Source organism: Osmia lignaria, chromosome 7, assembly GCF_051020975.1.
Source record: "Osmia lignaria lignaria isolate PbOS001 chromosome 7, iyOsmLign1, whole genome shotgun sequence".
Classification (NCBI taxonomy): Eukaryota; Metazoa; Arthropoda; class Insecta; order Hymenoptera; family Megachilidae; genus Osmia; species Osmia lignaria.
In genome coordinates, this window is record NC_135038.1 from 2124518 (window position 1) to 2140491 (window position 15974).

The following is a 15974-nucleotide window of genomic DNA, read 5'->3' on the forward strand; positions in this document are numbered from 1 at the left end:
TCAATATTTCAGAATTCAAGATTCAAATCTCAAAATTCAAATTAAAAAATTTCAGAAATTCACAATTCAAGTTTTACAATTTTTTAATTTAAATTATAGAGCTTCAAAATCCAAATTTTGAAATAAATACTAAAAATAAAATTCTCAGGAATAAACGTTTACTAGAGATGCCTACCGTACTTGGTACTGTAACCGGCACTGTTATTGCAACAGCAAATTTGTATATAACATGATTAAATAAAATCAAAACTGAAATAGCAAAAAATAGTTGTATGTAATAGCAAATAAGCGCGTGTAAATTTATAATGCTATAGCGATGTTGATGTGCGTACTGGATAGAAAACATAATTTAAATTCTATAAAAATTGCAGCGTATTTAATGAATTTAGTAATAAATGCAATGACTATAGTACAGCTGTAATAGATATTCAAAAAGAAACAAACTATCATTAAAAAATAAGTTAGGAACCAAAGAATCGAACCGTGGACCTTTAGATTGCAAGTCATGTGTTTAACCGCGAAGTTAACCGTTTCTATATGTGAGTATGTTATACTTCAGAATATAAGGAGTAACTAATTTTAATTGTTAATATCTTTTAAACAATTAGCCGTCCGCCCCCATAAGGGAGTATAGGTGTGTTCAGTTCGACGAGCCCTACAAGCTGGTAGAGCCTCATTAACCCGCGTGTAGGATGCCGTCTGATAGCCGACCGTGCGGCGAACACACGGTTCAATCGGACTCATACGAATAAATTGCTATTTCCATCACCGAGTATGTGTTTTTCAATCAAATTTTTACTATTTTCTATTTTACTGATTTCTAAAAATATTATTATTCATTATTATAACTACTAATATCGTTTGGTCAATATTAACGTAAATACTGACAATGTGCTTCAAGTTTACATCTTTCTGACGAACATGCTTTTGTTTATTAAGGAGTAGGGAGGAATAACGCGACGCGCCTGACGACGTTCGACTGTTTCTGAATAAGGGTCCAAATGGATCCTGAGTCCGCTCGGCGAGGGTTAATAAGTGAGAGTAACACTTGGGTAGTTCCCCTCGTTAGTGTCCATACCCCAGCTGCGCTGTAAGGCATGTGACCACGCAAAGTGGTATCTCCGGCTTCCTATTAGTTTCCGAGATATTAATTAAAAACTTTCAGTACAATACATAGACTTTTGCCTATACAGACGTAACTAACACAGCCATCTTCGCTGTAGCAACCGTCATCGTCAAGTGTCGAACAGGCGTTGACACTATGATGACCAAGCTTACCGATCAATCAATACAACAAAAATCGTTAGATTAGGATAGGGTAAATAAATTTCCGGCCGCCGGAAGGCGACCGGCAACGCTACAGTAGTCGTCGTATCTCCAAAGGTTTGTATAGGATACCGTATAGATAGTCCAGTTGGAACACCCGCTGCGTCAACGGCTGTTCGACACTTGACGATGACAGCTACTATAGCGAAGACGGTTGTGTTAGTTACGTCTGTATAGGAAAAATTCTACAGAGTGATTCTTTCGCTACCCAAGACAAAAGCCATGCCGCACAATTGCTGTTCCGTTTCTTGCCTTCATTTCAGCCATAAACACACACAGAGCAGTCTTGGGGGTTTTGAAACAGCAGGTTTCCATTGTGCGGCACGGCTTTTGTCTTGCGTAGCGAGAGAATCACACTATATGTATTGCACCAAGAGTATTTAATTAATATCCCGGAAACTAATCGGAAGCCGAAGATACCACTTTATATAATATTTGGGGTCCCCTCCCCCCTCCCCCTCTCCCTCAAAATTTCAATTTGATCGGCGACCGGGGACATTCGGAACTTTATTCCAAACTCATGTTTGCTAAAAATTATATAACTTAAAATGAAAAATAGAGACACGTCATTTTTTTTGTTTTTAAATGTAAACAACTTCGATCCGAGTAGATCAGATAATTTTTAATTTTATCGACATAACTTTTAGACTACATTTTGCTACACCGAGAACATATCATTATGCTGGATTCTAATACTCCGAAAACTCCAAAACCTTAAATGCGGTTTTTATTTTCTTATTGTTAGATATGGAGCTCGTCGGCCCACTTGGGTAAATTTACCTATACGAGAGAGCAATGGTGTTAGATGGAATAAATTTCTTTCGCGCATGCATGAGTTTTCGTGATGTAACAATAACAGTTACAGTACAGTGATGTTAAGCTGGGTACAGACAAGCGCGCCTCGGCTGTAACGCAGCAGCGACGCGGCATGGAACGAACGTATTTGGGCGAATTATTCGTTCGTTTGGACGGTAGCGCGAACATGTCACGCGCCAATACTGTAATGCCGCGCAACGAACCAATTTCTGTCGGTCTTTTGCGCAAAAACAAACGGGTTCCTTGCCGCAGTGTGGACGGTTTTCTTCGGGTTAGCCGCGTTCGAGCCCAAGTACCGAAAACATTGAACTGATGACGAATGCGTGTTGAAATTCATGGATCGTTCCATGTGCGGCGCGTGTTCGTGGTAAAAATGAAACACCGCATATAGTTTGTAATGTCGCGTTGCTGTCGCGTTGCTGCCGCGTTGCAGCCGCGGCGCGCTCGTCTGTACTTAGCTTTAGATAGGATTTATTTTTTCGCACATGCGCGACTTTGCGTGACTTAACGATGGCGATTAAAGGAACGTATCAAATATACGTGATGGGAATGCGGACCCCAAAATTTAGCGAGATTGCACTGACAAGGAAAGTGTCCCGGAAGTGTCCCCCTCCGATTTTGATGAAACTTCGTACATTTGTTAAGCAGGTAAAAATAAGGGACACGTATATTTTTATATCAGCTGAGACGTGACTTTAAAAGGTGAAACAACCCCTCAAAGGAGATACGTGAAAACTTCTAATGGGTGGATTTAATGGCTTTTTAGGGTATACTAGGACAACCAAACTTTGGATTTATAGTAATTGAGGGACGAAAAATCGAATGAGACCATTTTCAGAACTGGCAAATAAACCGTTCTCGAGATATACAGGGTATTCTAAAAGTGTGGGACCCCCCTATTATCTCGATAAGAACGCATTTCCACGGAAAATGACTAAAACAAAAGTTGTAGGGGTCGTAAAGTATTATCTTGAAGTGACCTTGAACTTAACCTTGCAGGTTAGGGTTAGGGTTGGGGTTGGGTTAGGGTTAGGTTGGGATTAGGTTAGGTTAGGCGTCCACGAACCTGCCTGGTCACCCAGGATAGGCGGGGAGGTGATACCCTGATGTGGCGTGTCCCCAGGTGGCGGATAGGGGAATGCTCGCCATGCACTTTTCGGAGTGCATGGAGGGTAGGTGTGAAATAGCTCCCGCGGACCAAACACCAAGGGAAGGATAACCCATCAAAACCTCTGCGACTGGGGGAAGAATACAGACACGGTAACCCTTGCCTGTCGTACAAGGCGATTAAAAGGGGAGCGTGAAGATAGAAGACAAGCGAAGAGGTCAGACGTGGCTAGGACGACTTCAGAAGAGAAGAGGATGCTCTGAAGGGGTAGAGCAGAATACAGGTAAGTATTCATTTATTTATTTATATATCTAATTATTTATTTTGCCTGCTTGAGGTCTTGTGAGGCTTGTGAGACTGTGTGAGTGTGTGTGAGTGTGCGTGTGCGGCATGTGTGCGACAGGTATCGGGACATCTTGGCTCAGAGGAGAAGAGAAGCCGGCGAGGCAGAAGAAGAGCGACGACGACTTCAGAAGAGAAGAAGACGTTCTGAAGTGATGAAGCAGGATACAGGTATTTATTTGTTTATTTATATAATTATTTATTTGTTTTGCGTGTTTGATGCTTGATTGAGGCCTGTGAGTGTGTGAGTGTGAGTGTGGGTGTGCGGTATGTGTGGAACAGGTGATCGGGGATAGCAGCCTAAGAAGACGTGGCACGGCTGACCGGGGAAAGGACTTGCCCCGGGTCCTAGCCGTGCTAAAGAAAAATATGGTCCTGCCTTTACCGGCAGGTCGGCGTGATGACCTCAAGGATAAGGCACATCATCAGCAACCTACCAGGTGGACGATGACAGGTACGGTCTACCGTGGAAATACGATGTCCCGGGCCATGACCGTGCTGAAGAAAAATGGCATGTCCTGGTAAGTTTTGGGGCAGGTGGGCGTGATGACTTCAAGGATAAGCCACATCATCATTTTCAACCAACCATGGTGGACGAAGAAATGGCGCGATCACACGGGCGACAGGACGTCCCGGTTCCTGATCGTGGCCGAAGAAAAATCCTGCGCGCATTTGTGCAGATTGAAATGTTCTACCGATTGATTGGAGGTGCAACGGCGTGGATCCGCAATCCTTCATGCTTGCATGGCAGATTGCGGGTGGACGGAATAACGCAAAAGGCGTTGAAGTGCCGAAGCGCCGTTGTGGCTGTACATCGGTATTCCTTATAAATCCGAAAGGATGAAAAGGTATCGGCGGCCCAACTATCGGCGGGTAACTATTAGGTACCTGTATCTCTGAAACGGTTAGAGATCCAGCTCTGTAATTGGCCTCATTCGATTTCTCGTCCCTCAATTACTATAAATCCGAAGTTTGGTTGTCCCGGGGTTGGGGGACCTTTCGGAAGGTTCCCCGCTTTTTATATACAATAATATGGTGTTAATAGATTGTCGAATATACAATTTGTTTATAACAAAAAAAATGTTTATAACATTATTTTACAACTTATTTAAATTTATGCAATAACAAAAAATGTAGAGCATTTCATTCTAAATCCATTGATATATGTTTATGAAATTTCCTCCTACAGTTTCGCAGATTTTTATTATTTATGTCTTGTGCGTACGCCCGCTGAGTCAGCGCGTGATACTTTAATCGGCACCTGACGTTATACAGTAAAAGCTGGATATATGCAACATCGCTATCCCCTCCACTTGGGGGGATCCCCCTAAGCCGAACCGTGCCGCTCGGCGAAGAAACCGTGTAATATGATCCGACCGTAATATCGGTGTGACTAATACTAATGGAACGATAAAACTTTTTTATTTTTAACTTTTTCTTAATGAAACTTTAACTAACGCATTTGTGAGATTTTTCTGATTAAAATGGTACCAAACACGATATGATTTGAATTATATTTATTTATTAAAATAATAATAAAACTGTACATATGTATAAGGCAGGCCATACACCAAAGATACATCAAACACGCAACATGCAACATGCAACACGTCGCATGTTGTGTACGAACGTAGAATAGGTATCGCGGCACGGTACAAACAATTTGTACGGACGCAGAATCGACACCAAGACTGGATATATGCAACGTTTGAAACCCGAGCCGACACCGCAACCGGTTTTCATTTCCAATCCTCCTTTGCTTTTCGCCAACTTTTAACATCAATTTTAGCAAGTAATTATAATTCAAACTATATCGTGTTTGGTATCATTTTAATCAGAAAAATCTCACAAATGCGTTAATAAAAGTTTCATTAAGAAAAAGTTAAAAACAAAAAAGTTTTATCGTTGAATAAGTATTAGTCACACCGATATAACGGTTCGGATCGTATTACACGGCTTCCTCATCGAGCGTCTCGGTTCGCTTAGGGGGATCCCCCCAAACGCGAGTAAATTTTGAATGCGGTAAGGGTGTTAATATACGTATTGGATAGAAAAGATAACTTAAATTCTATAAAAATTTCAGCACATGTAATTAATTACCTATTAATAAATGCAATGATTATAGCACAGTTGTAATAGTTATTCAAAAAGAGACAAATTATCATTAAAAAGTAAAAAGAAAAAAAAAGTTGGGAACCATGGATTTGAACCGTGGACAGTTAGATTGCGAGTCAAGCGTTTTACTGTGGAGCTAAGCATTTATATGTGTTAGTTTGTCATGCTTCTCAATGTAAGTAGTAACTAACTTTAATTATTAATATCTTTTAAACAATTAGCCGTCTGCCCCCAAAAGGGGGTATAGGCGTGTGCAGGGCGACGAGCTCTACAAGGTGACAAAGTTTCATTAATAAGTGAGCGTAACACTTGGGTAGTTCCCCTCGTTAAAGGAAGTCGTAAAGGGTCTAGCCGTATAAGCATAGTGAATCGGCCCCAGCAACAATTTCGGTTGATATTTATACCACATAATGCTTTTTGCCTTAACAACAATTGTGTGCAATTTCAACCCCCTACCCCCTCTGGTAACGGAGATATGAGGGTATAACCCCAAAACTTTACTATTTTTTTTCTCGGAAACTATTTAAGATATTTGAACACATTAAAGTGCAAATAGTAGGTATTCATTAGCTGTATTTCATATTTTTTTTCAAAATTTTTGTCCAATGATTAAGGGTTGAAAATTAATAAATAAATTTTTGAAAGTGATTTGTATAAACAATCCCTTGAGTGATACCTACCGAAAAAATTAAGATTAATCCTTTACTATTTAACTATTATCTGTAAAAGTTTTAAGAATGTCGGAGTGGTACATCATAGTTAAAAAGAAATAAAACCAATGCAACGCTTTTTCATAAGGCAAAGCCAGGCTGAACGTTAGAAGTGCTCAACCTAACCGACCTATAGGAGAATACGTTGCGCCGCGCCGACCCGCTACGTTTCTCATACCAGAAACAGCTCTCAGAAAAGTATGAACTCTTCTTTCCCTAAACTGTGTGGTAGTTACCAGTTATTTATTTAAATAATATATTAACAATTTAAATATTTTAATTAAATTTTCTGATCTTAACTTTTAGCGTCCGTGTTTTCACGGCGTTCCTAGTTTTAAATATGTAAGAGCCCTAAATCACAGATTTATATCATGTCTTGAACAATGGCACTATGTTAGATGCCATTAGTTGTCCTTTTAATAGTCGAAGAAGGTATCACAGGTATAACTGCAATATCATTCTTTCAACGTTGTAAAGAACATAGACTTCTGTAACTATTTCCGTCTTTACCTTTTCACGCACATATTACTTCTAATTAAATTATAGCTGGTACCTGAGAATAGTTGTAATTAAGGTTTTCCTCGTTTTAAATATATGGGCGCCCTGAAAAGAGTTAATTATGTTATAAATTTTAACTCACTTATTTGATAAAACTAACATTATTCCAGTTATTGATGAAAATAGCAACGAAGATTAAAACTTACTTACAAGCGTGTGTTTTTAAAAAAAGTTTTCGAGTATTCTTTTTCAAATCATCTACTTCAACCTGGCGATACATAAAACAATCAGCTCTTTTTAGGGCTAAAAAAAGAGAAACACCTTAGTTGCATTTATATAAGGGGGCCATTTGTAACGTACAACAGAATCAGTTCTTTTTAGGGCTCCCACATATTTAAAACGAGGAACACCGTGAAAACACGGACGTTAAAAGTTGAGATCAGAAAACTTAATTAAAAAATTTAAATTATTAATATATTATTTAAATAAATGACTGTTAACTAACACACAGTTTAGGGAAAGAAGAGTTCATACTTTTCTGAGAGCTGTTTTTGGTATGAGAAACGTGGCGGGTCGGCGCGGCGCAACGTATTCCCCTGTAGGTCGGTTAGGTTGAGCACTTCTAACGTTCAGCCTGGCTTTGCCTTATGAAAGAACGTTGCATTGGTTTTATTTCTTTTTAACTATGATGTACCACTCCGACACTCTTGAAACTTTTACAGATAATAGTTAAATAGTAAAGGAGTATTCTTAATTTTTTCGGTAGGTGTCACTCAAGGGATTGTTTATACAAATCACTTTCAAAAAATTTATTAATTTTCAACCCTTAATCATCGGATAAAAATTTTGAAAAAAAAAAATATGAAATACAGCTAATGAGTACCTACTATTTGCACTATAATATGTTCAAATATCTTAAATAGTTTCCGAGAAAAAAAATAGTAAAGTTTTGGGGTTTTACCCTCATATCTCCCTTATCAAAGGGGGTAGGGGGTTGAAATCGCACACAATTGTTGTTAAGGCAAAAAGCATTATGTGGTATAAATATCAACCGAAATTGTTGCTGGGGCCGATTCACTATGCTTATACGGTTAGATCCTTTCGTGGTTACAAGGTTTTTGGATTTCAGGGTAGGATCGATAGTGATCCAATCCCGATAAACTAGTCCCGAATTCCAAGACTGAGAGTGATGTGACTACGGTTGGAAAAGTTATATGGGTCCTTTCTCCGAATTCGGGAAAACAAGGGAAGTCCCTAAAGATAATTATCATTAAGGGTTACCCGACATTCTATACACAAAAGCTCGGAACTCAAAATGTTACGACAGTCCGTCACAAAGTATTGAAATTCTAGTTACACTAAAAGATTGTGTAGACTTTCCTGAATACGATACCTATCTCTAATACATTATAAATGTTTAAGTATGTTTAAACGATCATTGAACGCAGAGGGACCCCCATTTGGCACCAACTTTTTAGAATATTTTTCAATTCATCTGAAAACGTAGAGATCCAGCGTAAAATCGAATTATACCACGCGATAGAGCAGATTTTTATCTTGAAAAACCACCCGAAGAAAGCTGCAACATCGATTTTTTTATCAAACCAGAAAGCGAAATAGCTTCGCGGGAGACGAAGTATCGACAGTGGTGCTCCGCGTCAGGACGGTTACTCGACCTAAGCGGAGTGGCTTTAAACGGCGCGGTGCACAGTGGGGCGACCATATACTAATGTTGGACATTGAGGTAAAATATTAATGTTGTAATTTAAGAACTTAAGTATATTTTTATGAATCATTAAATCTTCCACAATTATTTACCACGATATTTTTACGTTTTGTACCACTATTTACCCCGAGGCATCAAAAATTAGTTACACCGATCAATTTTTCTTTTTGTTAATTCACGTTTTAATCCTTGCATTTTGTGACTTTACCAAAAGAATATGTGTAATACCTGATGTTGTGGTTCTAATAATTATAAAATAAACAGAAAGGTAACATAAATAACCAATAGAAATATATTGCATTTGATTATATTTATTGCATAGCCATTCAAGTGTTTTTTGCTTTTTGTTGCTTTTTCGTCAGAAATTTAATTTAATTCTCATAACTGCTCTAAATTTAAAGACACTAATGGATGTAAGCGGAGTGTCTGTTGCATTTTTTCAACGACAATAACATTAACTTATCCAATATCAGCTACAGGAGGCGTGGGTATAAAAATACAAAAGCTTAAGAAAAGTACATACGAGTCATTTCATGTCAAATCGATCACTTTTTGACGCCACCATCGGCGATTTTGTTCTAAATGAAATATGTTGTAGTCCATGTGAAATTAGGGGAGGTTTAAGTCTTCATTTTGCCGGTTTCGAATTTGTTTAGAATTTACAGACCTTCGAAGTTTGCAATTTTTGCCCATTTTGACGAAAACGGACTTCACTTACGAATTTTTATCTCAGTAACTGTTTGTTCGATTGAGCTAGATTTTTTTTTGATTTATTCAGAAAGAATTGGGCTATTACAAAATAATTTTTTCGAATTTGAATCCGTAAATGGTAATGAATAATTATTTACTTTAAACAATAATATAAGTATAAAAATGACGAAAATAAGAATCAATATATAGACGCTTATTTTCGATGAACAATTAGTATAAAATATTTAACGAATTTTATTTACTTCATACTCAATTATACCAATGTCCAATCGTACTATGTGCTCACCCCACTGTGCGGCGAGACGCCGAGTAACCGTCCTGACGCGGAGCACCACTGTCGGTACTTCGTCTCCCGCGAAGCTATTTCGCTTTCTGGCTTGATAAAAAAATCGATGTTGCAACTTTCTCCGGGTGGTTTTTCAAGATAAAAATCTGCTCTATCGCGTGGTATAATTCGATTTTACGCTGGATCTTTACGTTTTCAGATGAATTGAAAAATATCCTAAAAAGTTGGTGCCAAATGGTGGTCCCTCTGCGTTCAATGATCGTTTAAACATACTTAAACATTTATTGTATTAAGTTGTATTCAGGAAAGTTTACAAAATCTTTTAGTGTAAATAGAATTTCAATATCTTTTATAATTACGTCAGAAAATTTGTTTAAATCTGAAAAATGTTTTTTTTTCAAAATCAAATTTCTCAACAACTGTACGTGTAGGAGCAAAACGGTTTGCAGATTCGTAATCAGCGTACAAAACACCATATGAATCACCTAACGGGAATCGGAACACCAATTCATTGTTGGACAGTGTAATCCACAAATCTGTACTAGACTGATTAGATTAGCTGTGAATGGATATATAAAAACAATTCTTACCTGTATGTTGTCGAATGTGATTAACCAGGTGTTCTTTTCTGGTGAATGATTTGGAACAGAAGCCACATCGATGAGGTGATTCACCCGTATGCTGCCGAACGTGGTTCAAAAGGTGTTCCTTTCGAGTAAATGTCTTCGAGCAGAAATCACAACGATGTGGCGTTTCACCCGTGTGCCACATTATGTGGTTCGTAAAATGCTCCTTCCTTGTAAATGACTTACCTATATTAACAAAACCAAGAATACAAATATTTTATTACGCTGTAACATCAAAGGTAAGTTTTTGATGTAATTAACATTAGATTAACCAATAAGTTAAAAATAAATAAATAAGGGATTAACCGTAAACTAGCTTTTCCCTAGGTTTTCATCAAATTTTTCCAAAATTGGAAGCAAACAGTAGGCTCTTTTCTCATCTTTCCCCTTTACCAAATGAAATCTAAAATGCACCTTAGAATATAATCATACGCGTACTTTACTTCCACAACAGTCAACATACAATTAGACAAAGTATACACACGAAATTGCCTGCAAGGTGCTAGGGTGCCGTAAGTGCTTTTCACGGGTTCGTGTATGTATGTCTATTACTAACCTCCCCGCCCTTAAACGATTGGTTTTCTAGTCTGTGCCCATACGTACGTCCGCGTGCTGCTTTAGCCGCTTATGCCCGTTTTATTATTTGCTGTGCATGTCTGATTTAGGCAGAAAGGCCTCAAAAAATTTAACTGTAATTTAAAATTAAGAACCTTGTACCCATTTATTTTGAATGATTGGTAGATCTAATGTTAAATATATGTCTGAAAGTATTTTAGAACAATTAAAATAGTATTTATTATTAAATACTTTATAATAATGGTAATTATAAAAATTATCATTACACAACAATTAATTTAAATGGGTCCTCTTGTCTGAAAAATTACGTTATTTTATGACAAAATACATATTTTAAAAAACATTTTTGAAACATTTTTTAATTAATATTGTGGTAAACTTGTAGAAAAGCTACTCCCCCTCCGATTTCGATGATTTTTAACTTTTTTAACTTTTTTTCTCTAAGCTATATGTCGGACTCGATTAGTTTGCGAGATATTGGCGAAAGAATATTGTTATTACTACAGCGAATTCTGCCTATAGATATGCGCCGGCTCACTTGCCTACCGTAAGCAGCAGTATGTGGTCCGGCTCCTATTCATACAACTGGTGAACTGAAAAATCAAATTATAACATTTGAGTCGCGCAGTCGGCCGCAATATTAATATATCCTAACCTGACCTAACCTAGACGTATAAGTAACAGAAAAAATAAAATACCGCCAATGTTAGGGATAAAGTTCCGAATACGACCGGTCGCTGATCAAAATGAAATTTTGAGGGGGAGGAGGGGGGAGGCAAATATAAAATGGTATCTTCGGCTTCCTATTAGTTTCCGAGATATTAATTAAAAACTTTCGTACAATACATAGAATTTTTCCTATACAGACGCAACTAACACTACCGTCTTCGCTGTAGTAGATGTCATGGTTAAGTTTCGAACAGCCGTTGACGCAGCGGGGGTTCCAACCTGACTATCTATAGGGTGTCCTATTTAACCGTTTAAGTCCCAGGGGGTATTGAAAAAACACTGTCGAAGAATCCCAAACAGCGCATTTGCGCTTTCTCTAAATGGCTACGAAAAGACCCAAGCAGCGCGATGGCGCTTGTTTTATTTTATGTCGAGAAATACCAAGCTGCGCGATAGCGCTTTGTTTATTTTATACCAATGAATCTCAATCGGAGCAATAATGCTTCTTGTAGGTGTTAGGTAACGTGATTCTCTTCTTTTTCTCATCGCTCCGTCACATTTATTGCAATTTGCAAAGTGATCGGACGTATTCTTCCGTAAGTGTTTCTCATTGTTAATAATTGTTTGTTTCAAAATGATTAGACGAAGCAACGCAAAAAGTAAGTAAAAAGTTAATCTAGATTTACTGTTTAACTTTTCTAAATTTGGTGTATCCCCAAAAGGGTACAATGAATCGAAAAAGAATATCGATGAGCGTAATCACAAATCCATGTGATCATATTATTGACGACGATGACGACTACATTGTTCCTGTAAAGCGCAAAAGACAACGCATTTTGAGTACTTCAGAGGATAGTGATAGTGATTTATCGCATCAATGTCCACTGAACAGTCTACGAGTTGCTGAAGACGTTTCTAATCAACGTGATTTTCTCGACCATAGCGAAGAATCTGGTTCGCCATGTAACTTCTCTAGCCAGAGTAGACCCATTGAATACTTTGAACTATTCTTTGATTCGACACTATGGTCACTAATAGTTGAAGAAACTAATAAATATGCGGAGTATTCAAGGCATTTACCTAGAGAATTAGAATCATTTGAAACAGAGATTTGGACACCAGTTACCGTTTTAGAGATGAAGGCATTTATAGCAGTGCTGTTGGAAATGGGAATTACAAGAAAACCCAGTATACGTTCGTATTGGTCCGAAAATTCACGTAACATACCGTGGTTTCGAAGAATGTTCTCTCGAAATAGATTTCAACAAATTTTGAAATATTTTCACTTAATTGATAACTCTTTATGTTTTCCACCTGGTCACGAAAAATACGATCCCTGTGCAAAATTTAAGCCACTTGTTGAACACGCTAATAAAGTATTCAAATTGCACTATAAACCACACAAAGAATTATCAATTGATGAGTCGTTAGTTGGGACGCTGTGTCATTCTAGCATAACACAATACTTGCCAAATAAAAAGCATCATCGTTGGGGAATAAAATTCTGGATGCTGTGTGATTCCGTTTCAAAATATTGTTTGGCGTTCTCCTGCTATAAAGGTGCAAAGGAAACAACTACTAGTGATAGAAAAAAGTTTGGACTTGAATATGATGTAGTGGTGAATTTATTAAAAGATAGTTATTGTTTGAATAAGGGGCATCACATTTTCGTCGACAACTTTTTTACTAGCGTAGAATTAGCTAGATATTTATATTCTATGGATACTTATTTAACTGGAACTATTAGAAGGAATAAGAAATGTATTCCCGATAATTTGAAACAGACTAATGTAAACGAGGTAAAATATTTTCGAGACAATGAAGTATTGTTTTGTGCATATCGCGAAAAAAAAAGTGTAAAAAATCCTGTATTATTAATTTCAACGAAAGCAGATGAGCAAAATGTGACTATAACAAAAAATCGACATGGCAGAGAAATACGTTCGACAAAACCCGCTATTATTCAATCTTATAATGCCTTCATGGGTGGTGTCGATGAATCGGATAAAATGCTGTATACCTATCTCGATGAACGAAGATCAGTTAAATATTGGAAAAAGGTAGCCTTTAACATAATCAACCGCATGGTTTTAAATGCATATATAATCTACAAGGAAACAGTTAAGAGTAAAGCAATATCTCGGTTAGATTTTATGTCGAATATTATTTTTGAAATCGAGTGTCAGTGGATGAACGAAAAGCAAGCACATAGTTATGTAAAGGAAAAAACATTTGGTTTAGTAAAGTTGCCACAGCGTAACTTGCGACAATGCGTAGTCTGCAGCTCCAAAAATGCAATAAAAAGATCACATTTAATTTGCGTGCGATGTAAAAAAAGAATTCATCCAATATGTTTTGATAAACACCAATGTTACAAATTATAAGTGTTACTCTCCATTTAAATTGTTTGTTCATAGCACAAAAATATTGTGAATTTGTAATCCGTTATTTTATAAAATACATCTGTATTATTATATATGCGTACTGTAAATTTATAAATATTTCAAATTTTGTTCGATAAAAATTATTGAGGAGATAACAATGAAATGAAAATTTTTATTTTGTAATGTATTATTGCATTATTATAGTGTTACTCTACCTATTGTAAAATGTACTATTTACATTAAAAGGAGCTGTGTGATGTACCTGCATCAGTAAACCTGAGCGCGCGACTTCGACAATCGCTAACGCACCGTCAGTTGTCCACAATGCTCGAAATGTGCTGGGTTTTCTCGACATAAAATCTCAACAGCGCGATCGCGCTGCTTGGGACTCAAACGGTTAAAACTTTGAAGATACGACAACTGTTGTAGCGTTGCCGGCCGCCTCCCGGCAGCCGGAAATTTATTTGCCCTGACCTGTCCTAACCTAACCTACATACAGGATATCCCAGAATTTGGGTAGGAGCCGAAGAGGGATGATTGCTGAGGTCATTCTAAACAACTTTTTCCTTTGCCAAAATGTTGGAGAAGGCTTCGTTTTCGAGTTATTAACGAAAAACACTGGCCAATCAGAGCGCGCCGTTAGCGCGGGCCGAACCACAAGAGTGTTGGGTATGTTCCGAGCGGTTGTGATCAAGTCCATCGGCACTACGACGGTATACATAATAGGATTTGTTGGGCAGAAGTTGCATCGGATAATGAATAAAAAAAAGAAAAGAATTATAGTATCGAATTATTGATTGTTCATGAACAACGAATAAAGTAATGAATCGTTGTTCATATAGAATGAATAAATCGAATTGATCCAACACTTTTATTAGTTGTACGATAGGAATTAAAAAAAGAATACTTTGTAACCATTTTTGAAACAAATATGAAAAAACGAATACACGATTCGGAAATACAAAAAGTTCAAACATACTAAAAAAAGGATTGAAGTGGAATAACTAATAAACGTGTTAAATTTGAAAACATTCAAAAATGTAAATAAAACATACCCATTCGTCCGTAAATGAAGCAGTTGCAATGAAAATGGTTTGCTATCGCTGGGTCATTGTACCGATCCTGAACATTCGAGGAGGGAACACGTTACGAAGAACAGCTGATCTCCAGACGAGATCATTAAACTCACTCAACCGCACGGTCACTATCACTTTTCACAAAATTTCGCTACATAGTCCGAAAAATTCCAATTCTTTCAAGTAAATAAACATTTGTATACACTGTCAGGTTGCGATTGCACTGCGCACAAATGAAAAACGTAAAGCTGGGTACAGACGAGCGCGCCGTGGCTACAACGCGGCAGCAACGCGGCATAGAACGAACGTATTTGGGCGAATATTCATTCGTTTGGACGGTAGCGCGAACACAAAAGGGTTCCTTGCCGCAGTGTGGACGGTTTTCTTCGGGTTTGACGCGTTCAAGCTCAAGTACCGAAAACATTGAACTGATGGCGAATGCGCGTTGAAATTCATGGTTCGTTCCATGCGCGGTGCGTGTTCGTGGTAAAAACGAATCACCGCACACAGTTTGTAATGCCGCGGTGCTACCGAGTTGCAGCCGCGGCGCGCTCGTCTTTACCCAGCTTAATATTCGGTTAAACTTCGTCTTAGGGTACCAAAAATTAACGGGTCCAAAATATGTGTTCTTGTAGTTTTTGACCTGAAAAGTCCGAAAATGCAAGTTAAAAGTTTAGGAAACCAATAGTTTAAGAGATACGAGTATATAAAAATGTGTGTACTTGGCGTACTTTGACAGGTCAGTATGATGCCATATTGACTCTCCCCCCGCATCCAATCCTTTATTTGGACTCTATTTGGTGGGTGTGAGTACCATCAGTTCCTATCAAATCCGAGGGGATATTGTTTATAAAAAAAAACTTAACCTTAGGTATACCGGGTTTAGGCCACCACTTATATAATTCTGTTTTACCGACGGCGACTCCACTCATTGGACAATATGACGTCGTACTGACCTGTCAAAGTACGCCAAGTATGTACACGTATCTTTCAAACTATTTGTTC

At 37.7% G+C, this 15974-nt stretch overlaps 2 protein-coding genes across 12 annotated transcripts in view; one reads left to right on the forward strand and one right to left on the reverse strand.

Moving 5' to 3' along the window:
* YME1L (ATP-dependent zinc metalloprotease YME1L) overlaps positions 1 to 15974 on the forward strand; it is a 259223-nt gene that overhangs the window by 116083 nt on the left and 127166 nt on the right. The gene's annotated exons all lie outside the window — the stretch shown is intronic.
* LOC117609743 (uncharacterized) overlaps positions 1 to 15974 on the reverse strand; it is a 78054-nt gene that overhangs the window by 9711 nt on the left and 52369 nt on the right. For all 6 annotated transcript variants that reach the window (XM_034336382.2, XM_034336384.2, XM_034336383.2 and 3 more), the window contains one exon: positions 10229 to 10450. In XM_034336382.2, the coding sequence (XP_034192273.1) occupies positions 10229 to 10450 (222 nt within the window). The remainder of the gene's footprint in view (positions 1 to 10228; positions 10451 to 15974) is intronic.